Genomic DNA, 21,768 nt, shown 5'->3' on the forward strand with positions numbered 1-21,768 from the left:
GAAATGGAATGTGTAAAAAAAAAATGAAGAACAGTTTAGTACTCGCATTAATCTTAGAAGGCAGTCATAAGAAAATTAAGTTATCTATACAGCACCTGAAGAATTCCAAAAAAGCGTATGATAATGTGAAAAATGGAACAAAATGTTTAAAAATTGAGGAAAACTTTAAAGATAGAAAAGTTATTTAGAATCAGTACAAGAATCAGAGAATTTCTTTACAATTGAGGAAAATACAGTTACAGTCTAATTGAGAAAGGAGGGACAGAACGTTTTACATAATGTTACGTAAAAGGTAAAAACTATGGGGGACACAAATTAGTATGTGAAGAAAAAATAATTCAGGATCACCTGGTTCTTGAAATTAAATGATCAGTAAAAAACAGAAAGGCCCAGAAAGTAGAATCAAATTAATCTTACAAGTACTAATGAACCCTAAAAAAAAAAAATTCTCTAAGCACACAAATTGAAATTGCATTATTTAAACAATATACTACTTATCAGTTATTATACTAACTTAGAAGTAACAAACAGTTAAATAATGAAAGTACAATTTTTTTTTTTTTAAAAAGAAAAAAAAATGAAACATGTAGTTTCAGTTATTTCCAATTACACAAAATCGTAGATCTGCTTCTATCCAATCCTTCTCTACCTCACCTCTTACATCATTTTGATATCAAAACTTGGCTACTAGTTATTCAATCAAAATCTTCAATATGACCCTTTGAGAAATAATAATGAAGTTATTGTCAAAAGGATACACCTTTGTGAAAGGGTGAAGGTAATATGCTTTAGCCAAGGGGATATCTTGACATCATAACTGAGGGAACAAGATATTTGGTAAAAGTGCAAAACACTTCTTCCAATTCTTCAATTTTTCTTAAAATATTATTCTTCTTATATAAAAGAAATAATATTAAACAATAATAATTTAGTATATTATAAATTTAGGATATGAAATGTTTTACTGTAAACATCTACTTGTTAATGTTAAACAGTTACTTACTTTCAATTTAATTAAAACTGGCATTACTTAAAAATATTTTTGAATAATAAAAGAAGTACACAGAGTGTACTGCAAATTCAAGGCTTTATATTATCATTAATTTTTTTTTTCTATCAGACTACATTTTGAAATTTACATACAATGACAATCTCCATATCTAAAGGCATTTTTCTGTTATCTACACAAAAAACTCACTCACGTAAAAAAAGGCAATGTTTACTGAATGAACGGAGGTGGAGGAAAATCTGTTGAAGGAGCAAGATATAAAGAAAAATAAAATTTTATTTTTTAATACTTTTTTTTTTTTTAATTCATGCATTTATAATTGACAAGAGCACTGCAATGCTGTCATCATAACTAAATGAACAAATCTTACCCAAAAAGTGCTGTAAATCTAATAATACAGATTTCATAGGAAATTTACATTTTTAATATAAACTGAACTATTTGTATTTTTAATAAAAACTAAAGTTCTAACGAGAAGCGACTTGCTTGTAACAAATGACTTCACATAATGATAAGATGAACTTTGAATATATTTCATAATTGATTCATATTACATTCAAGCGATTTTTTATAATAACAGAAAAGTTGAAAGTAAACATTTTTTAAATGTAACGAATAAGAAATAATGAAATGTAAAATTCTAGTCATAACTATTATTATACACAATTGTAATCATTCATCTATCTTATGTACTATAGATAAATACAGGCACAGGATTTTCAAATGTTTATAACATGCACATGCAATTTAATTGTGTGCAAATAAGTTGTAACGGAAATAAAAAATTACTGATACTAAAACCAATCTGAAAACTCTTTTCCCAGTGTAGGCAAAAAAAAAAGAAAAGTAGGATTACAAAACATGGTTTCCATGAAAAACCTCAAGGATGAATAACTATTTGTTATATATTTTGATGGTTAATGTACAAACAGATTAAAATGTATTTACTCATACAAAAATCCTACCTTAATACCAAATTGCCGTAAATGACCAGATGAAATAAGACATGGGGTAACTACCCCATGTCATTTCATGGTCATGTCATTTTGTGTCATTTTGCTCCACTCAACTGAGTGGAACAAAATGACACAAAATTAAAGGTAAGTATTTCAAAGATATTTTCTTGAAGTTACTGTAAATACATTAAGATTTTTATTATTCTTCAGGATAATTACCTTTTTAATAATTAAGTCAAAAGTAAACAAAAACTTGTTTTTTTTTAAATAGTATACACCAAATCATAATTTCATACAAGAAATCATAATATATTTATTTATTACAAATTTATTTTAATTATAATTTATTTATTTATTTTGAATTTTTTTTTGTTTTTTCATAATTTGTACAAGAGGCACAGAAATGTAATGCACACTGGAACATACTGGAAGAACAAAATATCATACAAAACAACACATGCTGCCATGTAGTTTCATTTCACTATTACTAACATTCTAAAACTCACTGAACCTCACCCTCTCATCTTCCGTCAGTCGCTACTGTTACGGAGTTGAGTATGATTACAATGTCAATATGTCTTAAACAATGTGCAATGAATGAATCTTTAACAATGAAAAAGGTGAACACTAGTGATCTTCATTGTTGTCTAAAACCTGTTTACGATTATGAAACTGTTAATAAAAATACTGTGAGTAGGTGGGCAATAAAATTTTGTATATCACAAGTTGATAAAGTGAATATTGAGGATGAACTGCCCAGTAGTCAATTCACATTAGCCTGATTGATAAGAAGCAATGAAAGATATTGGATGAATTGATTCAAAATGACTGCCACGTCATACAACAAAGCATCACTACACATAGGCATGTTGAAAGAACAAGTAAGGCACATTATTGCACATTTGGATTACATAAAATATAGAGGTTACTCTTATTAACTTAAAATTTAAACTTATTCCACAGTGTCTATACTCATCAAATTTGGTGCCCTGCATTTTTCATTTCTTTACACAAATACAGGAGGATATTATGGGTAATAAACATAAGGATGAAGAGAAGACACGTATCAAGAAAAGACCAGCAGCATTCTTCGTCAGCAGAATGAGAAAACTGGTTCATCATTGGAAGAAAAATGTGTAGATGTAAATGATGACTACGCAGAAAAATAAATGTAAGTTTTTGTATAAAAAAAATGTACTTTTATACCATTTTCGTTTCATTTGACTAACTCTTTTTATCTGTCAAGTTATGAGTGTCTGCATTACATTTCAGCCATCCCTTTTAATTGAAACGAAATTTTAATAGAATACTTAGCAGAGAAATTATAAACAGTTTAAAGAACTAAAAATTCTAATAAAATAACTGTTGTATACAATACAAAAAATAAAGCACCAGTACAACTGATAAAACTTTTTAGGCAAGAAAATAATAGTACAGCAGTTACCATTACTTATCACACATAAATTAAGATTCATAAAAAAAACTATGTACTTTTATGATTATAGAAAGTTCCTGAATGCAGATTTGGTGATGATTATCAAAAACATTTTTACATTATAAATATTTGATACCTACTTTTTAATTATAATTACAGCCAATAATAATAATAAATATATAACAACTTTTTTCTAACCTTATATGTTAGAAAAATAAAATAAAATTTTGTGCATCAGAAGCTGATAGTGAATTTTGAGGATGAACCTTGCAGTAATCGACCAGTTTCAGTGTTTTGGTAACTCATGTTTAGTAAAATAACTACATAATTTATCTCCATTTATGTGGATAAAATGTTTTTTTATTTACACAATTAATATCCTATGTATAATTAGCCTTCAGTCTTTATCTTATTAAATAATGTATTGGAAGAAGTAGGAAACAATTCACTACTTAGGAAGTCCAGAATATATTAAGTAGATAAACAAAGGCAGAGGTCTGACTTAGGTAAATATCTTTGAAAATTAAATTAATTTTCCTCAAAAGATAATCATAGGAATATATAAAAAAAATTACATCAAAAGAAATCTAAAAGAAACTTGTTAGAGAAGTCCAAACATGGTGGAACTGCTTTATAAGTGCTTTCACATAGAAACAAGTACAACAATTTATAAAAAATCAGTAAATAGAAAAGGGAAGAAACTTGTAAAATGAAAACACAAAAGAAGCAGTAGAAGAAAGAGAGCTTTTTTTAAAAAAACTGGCACACAAGTATGACTGAGGGCAAAAGTTAGAAATAATATACAAGGTAGTTAAGAAAGAACAGTAAAATACAGAAATGAACTCTGTCAACGAACGGTGAAGTTAATAACAATAAGAATCTTTATTATTGATGACATTTATAGAATAATGGAAATAAAACAGAGATGACAGATGAAAAAAGTGAACAATAAGGCAAACTAATAAACTAGAAATCAGTGGAGGAGCTACTTCCAACAACTTCTGAATGGAGGTAAAAGAGAATGGGCATAAATGTAATGAAGGAAATGGGTATAATAATAAGGTAGGAGGTAGGAGGATTAAACAAGCAAAAAGCTAATAAGGCATTTATGAGAATAAGCAGAAGAGAATTTTAAGGACTACAGGATGCAATAGCAGACATGATGTGAGCTGTACAGATACAATAGTCGTACAGGCTGATTGAGTACATACAGAACACAGTATTCACTAGAATTGCTGAGTGAATAAGATCAGTATGACCTTTCAAAAATAAAGCAAGAAGAGGTGTACTAGCTAAAGGAATAACCTTAATGGATTTTTCTGGTAAAATAATTGAAAGAGTAATCCAAAGACAGTGAGACGATACACAGTACACATAACATATGTAAGGATTATGTGCAGTGATAACCGACTGATGAAATACAACTAGCAACCAAATATTTACATCAATTCTAATAATTTATACTTAAAACCTGATCAGGGGTAATCATGTTTAAAAAAAAATTATTAAATGACAATTGTTTAGTTTATAATTTCATTATATTAAATATAATGTATATACTAGTATTTAATAATAAATTTTATCAGTATTTATCAGTCTGTTGATTTGTATCACCAAAATGATAAACTTGAAATATCTGTATGAATAAGTACTTTATACAATCAATAAAATAAACTTTAAGAATTTTTATAAATATTTAAAGTTTTATAATTTTTTATGAGTATAATGATGTAGTAGGCCTCCTTTTTAAAATAAACAAAGCATTTTTTTCATCAAATCTTGAAACTGGTCTTTCAACTGCTTTAAAAAATATATATATCGCATGTGCATTTGTGTGTGTGTGTGTGCATTAATTTAGTAAAATAAATTCTTTTTTGTCCATATCTTCCTCTGTACCAATTAATACCAAAATATAAACAAAATTCAGCACAATCCACCAAATTCAGAATCAATAAGAGCTCTTACCTTATCTCATTATTTTTATTTTTATTTTTTATAAATGAAAAGAAATTTTCTCATCATCAATTGATTAAAACTGAAATTTGATTACACATAAAAACATTAATAAAATATTTAACGTAGCATTATTCCTTGCATGACATAATATATGTAGTTGAATAATTAATTAAAATATTTAAATCTTTAATTTCAAAAACATTAATTTTTTTTATACATGCTTGTGGCCAGCCACTAAATACAGGATATTTAGTGGCTGGCCACAAACATGTATAAAAAAATATTATATTTTTAAAATTAAAGATTTAATTACTATAATTAATTATTTGACTACATATATGTCAGAAATCAGCTGTTCTTTGAGACAGTCATATTGTTCTTTCCAATTATAATCTTTGAGGATCATTTCGTTCCACCACTCCGTTGCTAAAGAGTGTTCATTATTTGTTTACTTTTTTACTTACTTTGTTTACTTTTTATAGTTTCTAGTTTTGTTTATGCTTATGTACTTTTAGTTCTTGCATCATATGGATCAGTTACCTTTGGCGGATATAGTAGACGAGGGGTCATCTGATATTGTAGGTTGTCATGTACCATCAAGGAAACGTGGTCCGCTATCGTCGTTGGATAGGGACCCGAGGAGGGCTGCACACAGGAAACTTATTAGAGACGACTTGGTGAACAATCTGTCAAGTGCATCGAGTGATAACGAGAGTGTAACCATGGAGTCCCAGCCTACTACTACTCAGTGGAGGGCGATATATTGCCAAGGAGGCAAGCAGTCAATCGTCGTCCTAGCAATGGCGACTTACTGCTATTGAATAGGTTTAGTGGCCTTCCACTAGAGGATATGGAAGTTGTGAACCAACCTGAGCCAGTCAAGCCTCCTCCGATTGTGCTTTACGGAATAAACGACATGCTGAAGTTGTACGAGCTCCTGGAAGTGGCCGTTTGCAAGAGTGATTACATCATTCGACTGGTTGGAGGTAAGCAGCTGAGAATAATTTATAGGAACATCAAGCATACAAGAAGATTATACAGTTGTTTGAGAGTACGGTATGATAGGTCATATTTTCACAAGGAAGGATCAATGAGCCTTTCATTTTGTAATCAGAAACCTGCACCACTCTATTCCACTGGAGATGATAAAGGATGAAATCAAAGGCCACAGGCATTGTGTGAAGGACTTGATAAATGCACGCCACAGGATAACTAAGGAGCCCACATCTACTTTCTTCGTGAACCTGGTGCTACAGGAGAACAATAAGACAATTTTTGAATTGGAGTACATTGCCAATTGCAGAGTATCATTCGACATACCATGGAAGCCTACAGGCCTCGTGCAATGCATGAGGTTTCAGTAATATGGGCACACTAAGAACAATTGTGAGGCCTTTCCGCCATTACCTCGTGAAATGTGGGGAGGGCCACCAGACAGCTGACTGTCCCAGAAAAGACAGGAGCACTCCTGCAACCTGCGCCTTGTGTCAGTCCGACCATCTGGTAAATTACCGAGGCTGCAGAGTATATCAAGAGATATTGGAGAGGAAGTGTAGGCAGAATGCGAATTGGAACTCGCAACTTGCTCCAAGAATCAAATCCACTAGCCGCAAGGTGGCCAGCCCATGCTTGATGATAAGAACTTCCCTTTGATGGGTCATGGGGTGCTGAGGACAGTCAAAGCAAAGACTGAATCTCTCCATAAAATGTATGCTGCGGCAGTTAGGCTTGCTAGTGAGGGCAGGGTGGACAAGCTGGACAGGCTTTCATCAAATATAGACTTCCTGGTTCAACAGATTGGGAGTCTGATAGCCTTGCTCACCTAGGTACTCTCCAAAATCTGTTGATAACCAGATTTCTACAAATCGCTGCATGGAACGTCAACGGCCTATTTCTAGGTGTGAGGAGCTAGGGGTTATGGAAATTTCCAATTACTTGGACATCATTTTGATATCAGAAATGCACTTTACTGATGGGAACTACCTCATGCTTCAAGGTTATTCTGTGTACGTGATGAATCACCCAGATGGGAGGGCCCATGGAGGAACTGTGATTCTGATTTGGAGTTCTCTGCAGCATCATCAACTTCTGGGCTTCTGCACTGACTAGATTCAGGCAACCACGGTTGAAATTACAGACTGGTTGGGGCCTATTAGGCTGTCCGCTGTGTACTGCCCTCCACAGCATACTGTAAATGATGATGTTTTCTGATTTCATTGTGACTCTGGGTTCTAGATTTACTGCTGAAGGAGAATGGAACGCGAAAGACCCATTGTGGGGTTGACTACCAGCAGGGGTAGATCGCTGAACCCACCGGGTTGGTCTAGTGGTTAACGTGTCTTCCCAAATCAGCTGATTTGGAAGTCGAGAGTTACAGCGTTCAAGTCCTAGTAAAGCCAGTTATTTTTACATGGATTTGAATACTAGATCATGGATACCGGTGTTCTTTGGTGGTTGGGTTTCAATTAACCACACATCTCAGGAATGGTCGAACTGAGAATGTACAAGACTACACTTCATTTACACTCATGCATATCATCCTCATTCATCCTCTGAAGATTTATCTAAACGGTAGTTACCGGAGGCTAAACAGGAAAAAGAAAAAAAGATAAAAAAAGGGGGTAGATCGCTGAGGAGGTGTTCAGAATCTGTGCCTGAACATGGTATCGAGATTCCAGCCGACATACTGGCCTACGAACCTGATGAAGATCCTGGATTTGCTTGACTTTCTTGTCACCTCAGGTATATCATTTGCATACACTCTGGTGGAGAACAACTATGCTTCATCGTCGGACCACTCGCCAGTTCTTCTTACACTAAGCATGATGGTGCTAAGGAGGAAAGGAGGCCTATTCTTCATACGAGACGAATGGATTGGGTTTCTCACCAGGATTGGATTGAAGAGAAACTGACTGACCCATTTCCACTCTATACCCCTTGGAATACTGATTAAGGACATACTTTTTGACGTCGGTCATGCAGGAGGGAGCATGGTGGTCTACAACTGATTATTTACACTCAGCCAGAGACAATAGCTATTCGAGGGAAGTGATAGAATTAATTGTCTCAAAGCGGTGTCTTTGGCGGAATTGGCAGTGTTTCAGAAGGCCAAAAGATAGGTCTATTCTTAATAGGACGGCACAGAGGCTGAGGAGATTGTTAAGGACTATCAGGGACAAGACATTCAAGGAGTACATAGGAAATGTTTCTCACCTGAATGGGGACGGATGCTCCTTATGGAAAGCTACAAAGGGACCACAATGATCATCAGGAACGCTCCCCGCCCTGCAGAGGTGTACTGGATCATGGGCGAGGACTGACAAAGAAAAAACCGATCTTTTTGCTTCACACCTAGAGGTAACATTCCAACCCCACGATAACGAGAGCCCTGGTGATGTGGATGTTCATGACTTCCTTGAGAGCCTGCTGCCAATTGGCTTCCTGATTAAACCAATCTCTGCAAGGAAGATACTGAAATTAGTCAACCAAGGAAGAGGACTAACGAAGGCCCCAGGCTTTGACTTAGTGACGCACAAAATGCTTGTCATACTACCCCTTAAAGGCATCGAGTACATCAGGAATCTGTTTAACGCTGTTCTGCGAACGTCTTACTTCCCAGCAGAACGGAAGGTGTCGCAGGTGGTAATGATTTTGAAACCAGGGAAGCCTGCACAGGAAGTTTCTTCTTACAGACCAATTAGCCTATTACCAGTCTTATCTAAATTGTTTGAGAAGCTACTACTGCATAGGTTTAGGCCACTGTTGGAGAGTAAGGGGATAATTCCAGACCATCAGTTTGGGTTCAGGTGTGGCCATTCCACAATCAAACAATCCCATAGAGTCATCAGTGGGTGTCTGGAGGAGCCGAAATTCTGCTCAGCAGCGTTCTTAGACATCCAACATGCCTTTGATAAGGTATGAATACCAGGCTTGCTCTACAAGTTAAAGCTACAACTTCCTCAACCCTACTTCCTAGTCTTACAGAATTATCTTGAGGGGTGTTTTGCTCAGGTGAAATGTAATGACGAGTTTTCAAGGTTCTTTGAGATTGAGTCAGGTATCCCTCAGGGCTCTGTGCTGGGCCCTGTGTTGTATTCCATATTCACTGCAGACATTCCGGTCCTGGATGATTGCATCATAGCCATTTTCGCCAATGACACTGCTATCCTGGCTGTTAACGAAAACCCTAACCTAGCCTCGCAGAACGTACAAATGGTGCTAGATCGTGTCTGCGTCTAGCAGAAAAAGTGAAGGATTAAGGTTAATCAAGGTAAGTCGAGGTATGTCACATTTGCCATGTGGAGGGGTGACTGTCCTGATGTGTACTTTGATGGTGCACTGATCCCGCAAATGGAGACTGTGCGGTATCTGGAACTTCAACTGGATCAGTGTTTGACCTGGAAGTGTCACGTGAGGATGAAGAAGAAATAGCTGAACACAAGGTACAAGGAACTTCATTGGCTGCTACGGAGGGCCTCACATTATCCAACAAGATCTTAATTTATAAGGCTATCCTGCACCCAATCTAGACGTACGGTGTAGAATTGTGGGGAACAGCTAGTACAAGTAATGTGGAAATTATACAATGATTCCAGAACAAAGTAGCGAGGGTAATTGCGGAAGCGCCGTGGTTCACATGGAATGATGAGATTCACAATTACCTGAAGCTCCTATTGGTTCGTGATTTTGCACAACAGCGCAATGTCAAATTCTCAAAGAGACATGAGAATCATGTAAACACTTTGCAATTAATCTACTCGATAACAGCAGAGACGTCCAACGGTTGAGCCCATGTACTTTACTTAGGGTCTGCGTAACAGTTTGGAATCTAACACCGTCAAGTTTAGTGGTGTCGTATCTAATTTCTTGTTACTTCTCTTTCTTTTTCTTTTTTATTTGTTATTAATGTTTGTTTTGTGGACTATACGGTGATTAAATTAATGGTTTGTGATTCATGACTGAACTTGAAATTTCATATTGGACTTTAAGTTCACTTGCAAATATTTATTGTGTAATACTTATTTTGGGGGTTCCTTAAGGACCTCCTTAACACGTGCTTTTGTCGGAAAACTTATGGCTCCACAGGAGAGCCGATTGTAATTATAATTGTTATTGCGCAAAAAAAAAAAATTAATTAAAAAAATATATAATGTCATGCATGGAATAATATTATGTTAAAAATTTTATTAATATTTTAATGTGTAATTAAATTTCAACGTTAATCAACAGATGTTGAATAAGTAACTTAGAAATGCTTTAAATTTATAAAAAAGAAAAATGAGATAAAGTAAGAGCTCTTATTGATTCTGTACTTACGGATTGTGCTGAATTTTTTTTATGGTTTTGGTTTTTTAGATGTATATATATAAGTAACCATGTACATACACACAAATTAAATATGGTAAGTAAATTGATTTATGTCAGTGGAAGAAGTACTACTTGTTTTTCCATTTTAACTACAAGGTATATCAATAACAATAATTTTCTATCTTTATTTTCACCACACCATCAACATTTACAGCAAAAATAAACACAGGTATAAACTAGCCTCAGGGTATAATTCCAATGGAAATTATTGGTTTACTAAGGCTCAAATCAATAAATTCAACTATCACTCAAAATTTGCTTCCATTACTTCTGGTGATAAGCAAGAAACATAGTTACAGTAGTTTATGTTTCATAAGGAATTTACTAATTACTTAGATGTAATACATAAAACTGTCAATCATATTAAAATTTTTGAAAGAAAACATGGGACCTTCATTTTCTTCATTATAATTGCTTTCAATTCGTTTGTATTAACCATAAACAAAGGGTTACTCATATAAAACTGGTGCAAAAAATTTTCACGTTATAATAAAACAAATAATAAAAATTCTAATTTCACAAAACGTAAAGGAATTGGACAAGTAGGTTCTATGTAGTTGCATAAATAAAGAGGTTTTTCAGTTCTAGTAACAAATTTTTCATGAAATAGTAATATAACTATTGATCTTCTAAAACAATTTTTTCTTCCAGAAAATTAGACGAAATGTGAGATGGATGGTGGCCTGATAACAAGAAATTTTGGCTACTTATGAAGGATATTGTTAATTAACAGACAATTATAAATTCACACAATTACCAGTTTCCAACTTAATGCACAGTACAGTTTTTAATAAAATTTTATATTTTGAATAAAGATTTCGTGACTTATGATATGAAAATATCTTTTCATGACAAAAGTCATGAAAATTCAGTTCTGATGAAACTTAATTGAACAAATGTAATGTAAACAAATAAATGTAAAAAAAATTTTTTTTTATTATATTCATTACTGAACTACTACTTAAATATTTTTTATTAGTTATGAATGTTTACAAAAAGTAAGAATGTTCAAAAACTAGAGTGCCTGATTACTTTTTAATATTACACTGGGTTAATATTACACATTTTAAGAAACATTTAACTGCAATGCCGTGTAGTTGAAACCTTAAAAGACCACTTTTAACATTACAACTGTTCAACATACACAATATCCACTCTCGTTTTTTTTTTCTGTTTAGCCTCCAGAACCATCATAAGGTATTACTTCAGAGGATGAGGATGATATGTATGAATGTAAATGAAGTGTATTCTTGTACAGTCTCAGGTCGAACATCCTGATATGTGTGGTTAATTGAAACAATACCCATACTGTTATTTACAAACATATTAATCCATGAAATCATGTGTATAGTGTGAGTAGTAATGGATAAGCTGCTCCACCAAGTATCGACAATCATCAGGCATTATTAAATATGTTTAACAGATAAAATATATCATAAAAAGCTACTAAATTATAAAATAAACTATACTAGCCAAAATAATACTTCATACTTTATTATACAAAAGCGTTATACAATAGTGTTATACATTATAACAATATATAAACTACAAATTTAAAAAAAAACAGTAAATTTATAAAAAAATTTTATAGGGAGATTACTTTTTAAGTGTGTGTTATACTCCTCATACCTCAAAAAAAAAAAAAAAATCCTTTCACCACCTGATCCCTCTGTGTGACCAAAAGTAAATCATACTTTTTTTTTGAAAAGTCAATAAAAAAAGATGAAACATACAGCTCTAAAAAGAAATTCTCTTCATAATACTAGTTAATAAATGTATAATATTATTTTGAATGTTTCAATGACCAAATAATTAATAAAAAAAAATAAAATAAAGTGAGGGAAAAAACTTAAAAAACAATAAATTATTTCAGTAATAATAAACTTAAATATCTTTTGCACGGTAATAGTGTAAAATTATTTAATGGAATCAGCCAAAATTAAACATACACATACATAAAGCACAGCTTGGTAAATTTACTATAATTTAAATTTTTTTTCTATATATCAAGATTAAGACTGGCTTCATATTTCATCCATAACTATGCAGCTTATAAGTTCAAACATAAAAAACAAATTCTTCATTTAAAAATAACAATTTTTTTAAACAATTCTGAAATCCGTTACAGTAGATGGTGGCCGAAACTTGCAAAAAAAAAAAAAACGTTTCTGAAGGGGAATTTTTGACATTGGAAAATCTCTGATGCTACTGGGTTTCAAAATGATAAACTTCAAAAGTAACTAAAAATCACATACTGTTTACTTACAACTGTTAAGTTTCCATATCAAATTTTTATTAATGTGCCCTCATATCCTGCATGGTTCTAAAGACAGGGTTAATTTTTTCATTGACACAGCATAGCAAATACGAGGACTGTTCAGAAAATTCTCTGCCTGACAAAAGAAAACAACATTTTTCAGAACATTTGATTTTAAATGTAGTCACCTTGGAATTTGATAGATTTAGACCAATGACTTTCCAACATTTTAATAGGCTCAGTATAATGCAATTTATCCAACTCTACAAAATAAGTTCACATCATTTGAAGAGAATCTTTATCCAGTAAACCGTTTCTTCAGGTTTGGTAAGAGGATGTAATTGAAAATACGAAATCTGGCAAAATATGGTATATGAAAAGCAGTTTGAAATGTAGATCGTAGAGTTTTGCAGTAACAACTCAAGATATGAATGCAGACATATATTTGTAGTGAAATAGCACTTCTTTTTTTAGCCAGATGAAAACATTTGGCCTGAATATCACCTTGCAAATGGCCCAGTAGTGAAGTGTAATACTCCCTGGTGACGGTCCGATCTTTCTCTAGGTAATCTATAAGCATCATAACATGAGAATCTCAACAAAAAAAAACTGTAGCCAAAACTTTTCCAACAGATGAAACCATTTTCACCTTTTCTGGCATACTTTCAACTTCTCCCACCCACTGTTTGGTCTCTAGTGTGTAATGGTGAATCCATGTTTCATCTAATGTTAGTAAATGTTGAAGAAACTCAGCAGAATCGCATTTAAATAAGTCTAAACATTCTTGAGAAGTGTTCAGTTGAATGTGTTTTTGGTCAACTGTTAACAAATGCGGTATCAATAGGGCAGAAATCTTTTTTATACCCAGAACATCATGTAAAATGTAATGGACATGGTCTATCTAGATGTTTGCAATGATAGCACAAACTCGTGTACTTTCAGCCTTCAGTCCACAATAATATTATATGGCTTAACTATATTTGGATTTTATACTACGTGATCACATTATGTGTGGATTTTTAAAATAATTTCATTACTTGAGTAATTTCAATACTTCAGTACCACAAACAAACAACAAAATGAAGGCATCTGTAAGTTTACAGCTTGCCATCTAAAAAATTGTACATGACAAACAACATAGTTATTTAACTTTGCTTGCACCATTTCTATGTCAGACCAAAACTTTCTAAATGACCCTTGTATATAAAAAAACACATTAAAATACTGTAAGTACAACTACAAATTAAGGTATATAAACTAAGTTAAAATGATAATTTGAATAAATTTTAAATTTAAAAAATTCCTGCCTTAAAATTTACATAATTTATCAATCAAATTTGCACTATTATAATATATAAAAATAAAATTCAAATAAGAATATAATAATAAAAAGTAAGTATTCAAAATTTAAACACTCTAGAACCTGAAATAAACTCAATGTAAACAATTTCAGAGACTCCTATTTTGTTGACTTCAACAAATTTGTTAAAAGTGGTTTTACATTTCAATGTAAAAAGCAAACAGGTACACAAATTACATACTGAAAGGCTGGTAAATAAAACATGCTAAATTTCACACAATATTTAGAACTGCAGCATGATTTGTATGTACAGTAATGTGCAGATACAGCAACATTAATGCACAATTCCTGGTTCCATAATTTTTAGGAAATACCCCAGCAATAAAACAAAAACTCCACTTTTAATTTTACAAAAACATTTTATCAAATATGTTAAGGTACCAAATTTTATTATTTATTTATTCTTACTGCAATAGCAGACTTATGGCCAATTAAAGTTACTTTATGAGATGAATTCTGTAGCATATGCAAAATCCCAAGCCTGACCATAATTTGAACCCGGAGATTTTTGGATGAAAGGCAGAACACAACACTCAGCCACAGATGTTAGCATATAAACATTTAATAAAAATATTAATAGAAACATACAACCAATTGCAAATATAGAATATATTATATCTAGTGTAAGAAGTAGTTACGTAAATCATGAGGTAAATGAATTCAGCTAACTTTCATTTTACAAATCATACAAACATTTTTGATCAGAAAAAATCAAACGATATTCAACAACCCTTTTTTTCTATCAGTTCTTCATTTTATCACAAAGTGTGTATATAACCTTTAAACAATACTGAAACTAAAAATTGTAAGATATACATATTAAGGTATAAAGTAACACTATACCCTCTAAAACTGATAACACTTTTTAACTTGAAAAAAATAAAATACTTGATAAAAATAAAATGAAAAATCAAGATAAGCAAGATTGAGCAGCTATTTAAGTGAGTAAACATAAGCAGACTTATAAAAAATGAAGAAATAGACTGTCTAAGATAGTATAAACTAGTTAAATATCTTTTAAATGGAGAAAAAGTCTCCATATTAAATACCTTAGCTTCATATAAATATTGTTCAATTGTTCATTGATATAAGTCAAGCTACAATAAGCCATCATCAGTATATAACATACTGAAATGCAATAAAAATGGATGAGATTCTGAAGTATGACTGATGAAACTTTGTTGTAACTGACAATAGATTACTAGAAACAGTTTGTGTTTTGATAACATACTGATCATTTGCCAATGATAAAAAAATATCACATATCACATGATCAATTCTAATAAAAATGATAAGCAAATATTATATTTGTGTATAAAGCAACAATGATAAGCTTGATACCTAATGGGTATCATTAATATCTGTTGTCTTTAAAAACACAGAAATACTAATACATCAATTATGGTTGAAATCTGTAATTCACAGGTTTAGAAACACAAGTCAAAAAATTATAGAGATATTAAATATTCATAAAAGTAACAGCAAATAAAATTATTTATGAACTTAATACTAATAAAGAAAGTTGGAAAATAATATTGTATGTAAAAAAAAGTGTGTGTGTGTGTGTGTGTGTGTATGTATGTGTGTGTGTGTGTGTGTGTGTGAGAGAGAGAGAGAGAGAGAGAGAGAGAGAGAGAACATGTAAGTCATATATGTTATACATGTCATACTGCTTCCATATAACCTTTTTTAGGTTTTGGGAAGTTAAACATATACATAAGAAAAATATTGTATTTGCTTGTATAATTCACACACAAGAATTTTAAACAATATATACATTTTTTTGTTATAATGGAAGTTTACAACTTTTTAATCACATTTTAAACCTTACATAAATCACACACATACTTTTAGATAATAAAAAAGTTGATAAAAAAAGTGAGTCAATTATGTAAGTAAATGTGGTGTACTGTTTTAGCAATCAAAACAGCCAAAGTTACACATAAGTAATGCATGTAATGTATTAACATACTGTATGAGTATGTTTTGAGCTTAGTGGTACTTGGAAGCAATAACTGAAATAACTTTTGTAGTAAATGTGTTAAAAAATAGATCTTTTCAACAAAAAAATTATCACATCTTATTTATTTCAAAATACAAATTAAGCTGTATAAATTTACAAATAAAATAAAAACTTAATTTAAAAATAAATATACTTTTAACTGCGATAAATATGACTAGAGAATATATAAAGGGAAGGTGGTGTATTACATTCATGCAAGCCAATACAGCAAAATACCTGAAACTTCTAATGAAAATACCTGCAATTTTCTATACATCTCTAAATTTATCTGCTTAATATCATCCAGCTGCCTACGCAATGAGATAATAGTATCTTGCTTCTCATGTATGTCTTTTTCTAGTAACTTCATAGCTACTTCCATTTCAGCTTTTAAACTGATCTGCACAGAAATATAGAACATTTTTTATTAATATTTTTAAATATTAAAAATAATGAAAATTTAACCACTACAAGTGACTCATAAGTCCAACACAAAAAATATAATTTTTCTTTAGTAAAATAAATTTTAATCAACATCACATTTTTTACAAAACAATAAAAATTGTTAATAAGGAGAAATGTTTTTAGATTGAATAGTTATGTATTTTTTTAATGTGTTATAAAAAAAAAATTAAAAAAATTTATTCTCAAAAAAAATACTTCTCTTTATCAACTAAAATTATGAAATACAAGGTCATTCACGAGAACCAGATGTTTTTAAAATAATCATAAAAAATTGAATATTTACTTTAAAAAAGTTTTATTGGTACTGAAACACTTGTTAAATCAAAGCATTTGTTACTTACTCATGAACGAAAAATTATATCTGGCAAGTGATGTCCATTTTGGGCAATACATTGTTGTAACCTTTCACGGTAACTGGCCTCAATTCTTTGCAGCATGTCTACAACAATCTGGGAGACGTGATGACGAATTGCGATCTGTAGGTCCTCACATGTACGCGGTTTATTGTCGTACACATGCGATTTCAGAAACCCCCACAGAAAAAAATCACAACTACTCAAGTCGGGGGACCGAGGGGGCCAAGGAATGTTGCCGAATCTGGAAACGATCTGTCCCGGAAACAAGTTACGGAGAACAGATATCGTTGCCCTCGCTGTGTGCGCTGTAGCTTCATCCTGCTGGAATAACACATTTTGAAAATCGATTCCCCAGTTTCGTAACTCAGGGATGAAAAACGTATTCAAAATTGCAATGTAACGACCAGCTGTTACAGTTATGGCAGCGTCATTTTCTTCAAAAAAAAATATGGTCCAATAACACCGACCTTTCCTATTGCACACCAGACAGTCACCTTTGGGCTATGAAGTGGTCCCTCGTGAAGCTAATGTGGGTTTCTTTCTGCCCAATACCGGCAATAATGTTTGTTGACGAAGCCATTCATATGAAAATGGGCTTCGTCATTCATTAACAATAACAAATTTTCATTTTCTTCAAAAATGGTAAGCATTTGTCGACAAAATTGTAATCGCTGCGTGAAATCTTGCTCGTTTAATTGCTGCATGACGGCTATCTTGTAAGGATGGAAATGCAGGTCTGTATGCAGAATTCGTCTTACCGTACTTGTGCTCATTTGAAGTACTGCTAAATGCCTCTGAATAGAGCGGCATGGGCTTCTGACAATGGCTTCCCTTACTCGTTCGATGTTGTCCGGAGTGCTAGCAGTTCGTCGGGGACCCGGTGGTTTTTTCTTCAATATTGAACCGCTTGTTCGAAGGTTGTTTACCCATCGCAATATTGTTACGAGAAGGGACACTTGCATTACGATGGATATTAAACTGACGGCGGAAATCTCGCTGAACAGCAGTTACGGATTTGTCATTTCGCACAAAACTGTCATACGTGTACAAGTGTTGGTCTAGCGTCCACGGCTCCATCTCAACGACTAAAATGTAAATGCTATGAACAAAGGAAACGTCAGACACCAGCCACGTGCCCCTCCCACGATGAACGCCTGAGTACAACCCACTTCAAAAACATCCGGTTCCCGTGAATGACCCTGTATAACCAATCACAAACATTTCTGGGAAATCTATAATATTTATTTTAAAATCTTTTTGAACATCAATTTAAAAAAAGAAATAAAGTAGATAATTATTATAAAACATTATTTTGTTAAATTAATAGGCTAGAAATACCAATAGAAGTATAATTTAAAAAAAAACATTTATCCAATTACTGACTGACCTGGAATTTATTATTTGTTAGTTGTCAATGGATTAAAAAAAAATCCATTTCAGAACACCTAAAGGCAAAGGTAGATTTCACCAGTGCTAAGTAGGAGGTAAGAAAGATGGAAATCTTTCTTTAAGGTGGAAACCTTAAACTTAAGAAAAACTTCAAATTTACTCAATAGGACAATGGTTGCATGTCAAAATAGGTTTTACATTTTATCATACAACAAGCCCCGTCTTCTTAGAATTCCAGCTACATTTTGGTCATCCCTTGCTGTAAGGGATGGTCATATCAAAAATTGTTTAGACAAAAGTTTTAGGTAATGTTTAGAGGATTAACAACAACTTTAAACCGATTCGATACTGTGAGTATTAACGGAGATATGATTTTTTTGTCTTTGAAACCCCATTTTTTCCATCCCCTAAGCCAATGGTTGGTGATATCAAAAAATATTACTTAGATAAGTTTTAGGCCCTTATCCAAAGAACAGTAGAAACTTTAAACGAATTCGATATTTTACTTAATAAGAAAGTTATAGTGATTTTTTTTTTCTAAAAAGCCCCTCCATGGTCCGATTTTGCCCATTAATGAACACAACTGAAATTTTGGGTCGTTATATTTTAGATATCAATTTGAAAGTGACTGGCACAAAATTACAGCAGTTATCATGTCCAGAAGAAAGTGAAATATATATGTATATATATATATATATGTATATATATATATATATATAAATATAAACTTTTGACGTGGTTTTGGGGTCTGGGGAATGTGAAACGCGAAGATATAACAAAATTTTCTGGAAGTCGAATCATGTTACCGATTACAATGAGTAGTTTTCTTATGAAATCTACCTAAAATTAGCACCTAAATAAACTATACAAAAACTAAACTTCAAATATACTCTTTCTAATTCTTAAATATACTGTGTATTAAGGATTCCATATAATGAACAATTACAAGCAATAGTCAGGCTTAATGAGTATGTAAAGTATGTAAAAGTGACAAAACACAGTGTTATAAAATGTGTACACCTTCAATCGTGAAAACAATTGGAGAATTGTATTCAAAGTTACTATAAATTCCACAGTTTTCATCTGTGGAGATACACTCTAGCCTATTTACTGCACTTGTCAAAACTGTTAAAGTTGATAAAAAACTTTTTTATATATATATACATATATGTATATAGATATACATATTAAGGTATAAATTACACACTATAACCTCTAAAACTGATAACACTTTTTAACTTTTGAACAGACAGTGGTTTTGGGGTCCGGGGAATGTGAAACACAAGGTATGTCAAAATTTTCTGGAAGTCAAATCATGGTACCTATTACAACAGATAACTTTTTTATGAAATATACCTGAACAAATATGCATCTAACTGAACAAAATATTTTTACTCCCCACTAATACAATAATGAGGGAAGTATCTTTTATGGTGATTTCTTTTTTTTAAATGAAAATTTAAAAAAATTTCTTTTTTTTAATTGGAACTGTAATTTTTATTTATAAACATTTAGGTTCTATTCAATAATCAAATTACAATATTTTGACAGCGAAATATATAAAACCTTATTTAAAAAAAATTACTAACCTGTAAGTGTAGTTCTCTTTCAGTCTCTTGTCTCATATTTCTCTCTTCTTCTAACCGTTGTTGAAGTTTTTCCAATTCATTATCTTTTGCTTTACCATCATCATTCTGAAAAAAGAATAATATAATGGCACATATTCAGCGATTAAAAATTATAATAAATACACTTAATAAGTTGGTAATACTTCTAAAAGCCTATTGCAATAATTTTAAGAAAAAATCTGCATTATAATTTTTCCAACTTCTGTTATTTGAATTACTTCCAAATACCTCACAATATTCAATTACACACCACTACTGTATATTACATCTAATAAATATTAAAATACTAAGTCATTGTTTTATCTATTAAGAACAACTTTAGAATTAATTAGAACAACGATAATCTTAATGATAAATGATATTTTTTAAATTCTGTATTTTTTTAATCGAATCAGTGTTTCTAAGTATGTTGTTGCATTTCTTTGTATAAATTTGTGTAATGAACAGAATGAATCCAGTGATTCAACCTGAATAAATGGATAACAGCCTTACTAGCTGATGCCTTATTACTAACAAACTCCTAAACGTGACATTCAAATAAATATAAACACCAAAAAAAAAGTAAACGATGAAGATTGGTTACAGTGTTCAAGTTTGTGAATTCAAAGTTAAAATTCATGAAACTCATCACTATCATTGTGAATAAACAAAAACGTTCTATATGTAAATAGTTGTGTTAGGTGCTTTTAGCCCATCCCATACTATTGCAAAGGACAGATGCATATTAGTTCTGCTTTTCAATAACCAGTACAGTGTGTACAATATTGCAACATTATGTAATAGTTAATCCTATTTGCCTAGTTTCAAATTCTTTGAGTATTTGTACAACTTGTTTTTTTATTTAATTTCACATACTTTTTACGATTTTCATTTCTAATTAATCTACGATGGCAGATTTGTATTTCATTTCTAATTAATCTACGATGGCAGATTTGTATTTCATTTCTAATTAATCTACGATGGCAGATTTGTATAAAGTGTATACCAAATTTATCAATGCTTAGGTTACTAAAATTAAATACTACTCTGTGTAAACACTTTTCATGCCAAATGCTTGAATATATGAATGAAGATGTGAATACAATAACCAACAAGAATCTGGTGTGGCCCGGATTGTAAAAACAATAGAAGAAAATGCTTAAGGCTAGAAGATATTAATGAAAGGAGTGAGATCACATTATAACAAAGTTAATTAGTATTGAAAATAAATAGGAATTAAGAAAGTTACCTAACCTATCCCATGAGAAAATTTACTTTATTGATAAATTGGCAAATACTTTGAAGAAATGGTCAAATTTATTGAGAAGTTCATAAATGAAATTAACATTTTAAAAAGACGAATAAATAATCTTCTGGTTAAGATTAGAGTTGCTAAAGAATGTACTAGGAACAATTGGTTTGATTCATTGGAAGTTCCAGAAATGCGACATGAAGACGTAGATAAGGTTACGTATGTCACGCACTTGATTTTGAATTTGTGATTCAATGACAGATAATTGCCATAGACTAAATAAATAATAAGAACAGAACCAAACCCTCTCCAATAATTGTAAGATTTATTAGAAGATTTGATAAAAAAGGACTGATG

General features: G+C 31.7%; 1 protein-coding gene across 2 annotated transcripts in view; it reads right to left on the reverse strand.

Moving 5' to 3' along the window:
- LOC142317284 (RUN and FYVE domain-containing protein 2-like) overlaps positions 1 to 21,768 on the reverse strand; it is a 135,324-nt gene that overhangs the window by 36,947 nt on the left and 76,609 nt on the right. For both annotated transcript variants that reach the window (XM_075353701.1, XM_075353702.1), the window contains 2 exons: positions 20,142 to 20,246; positions 16,602 to 16,742 (listed from right to left, as the gene is read on the reverse strand). In XM_075353701.1, the coding sequence (XP_075209816.1) occupies positions 16,602 to 16,742; positions 20,142 to 20,246 (246 nt within the window). The remainder of the gene's footprint in view (positions 1 to 16,601; positions 16,743 to 20,141; positions 20,247 to 21,768) is intronic.

This window comes from Lycorma delicatula, chromosome 1, assembly GCF_047948215.1.
Source record: "Lycorma delicatula isolate Av1 chromosome 1, ASM4794821v1, whole genome shotgun sequence".
Taxonomy (NCBI): Eukaryota; Metazoa; Arthropoda; class Insecta; order Hemiptera; family Fulgoridae; genus Lycorma; species Lycorma delicatula.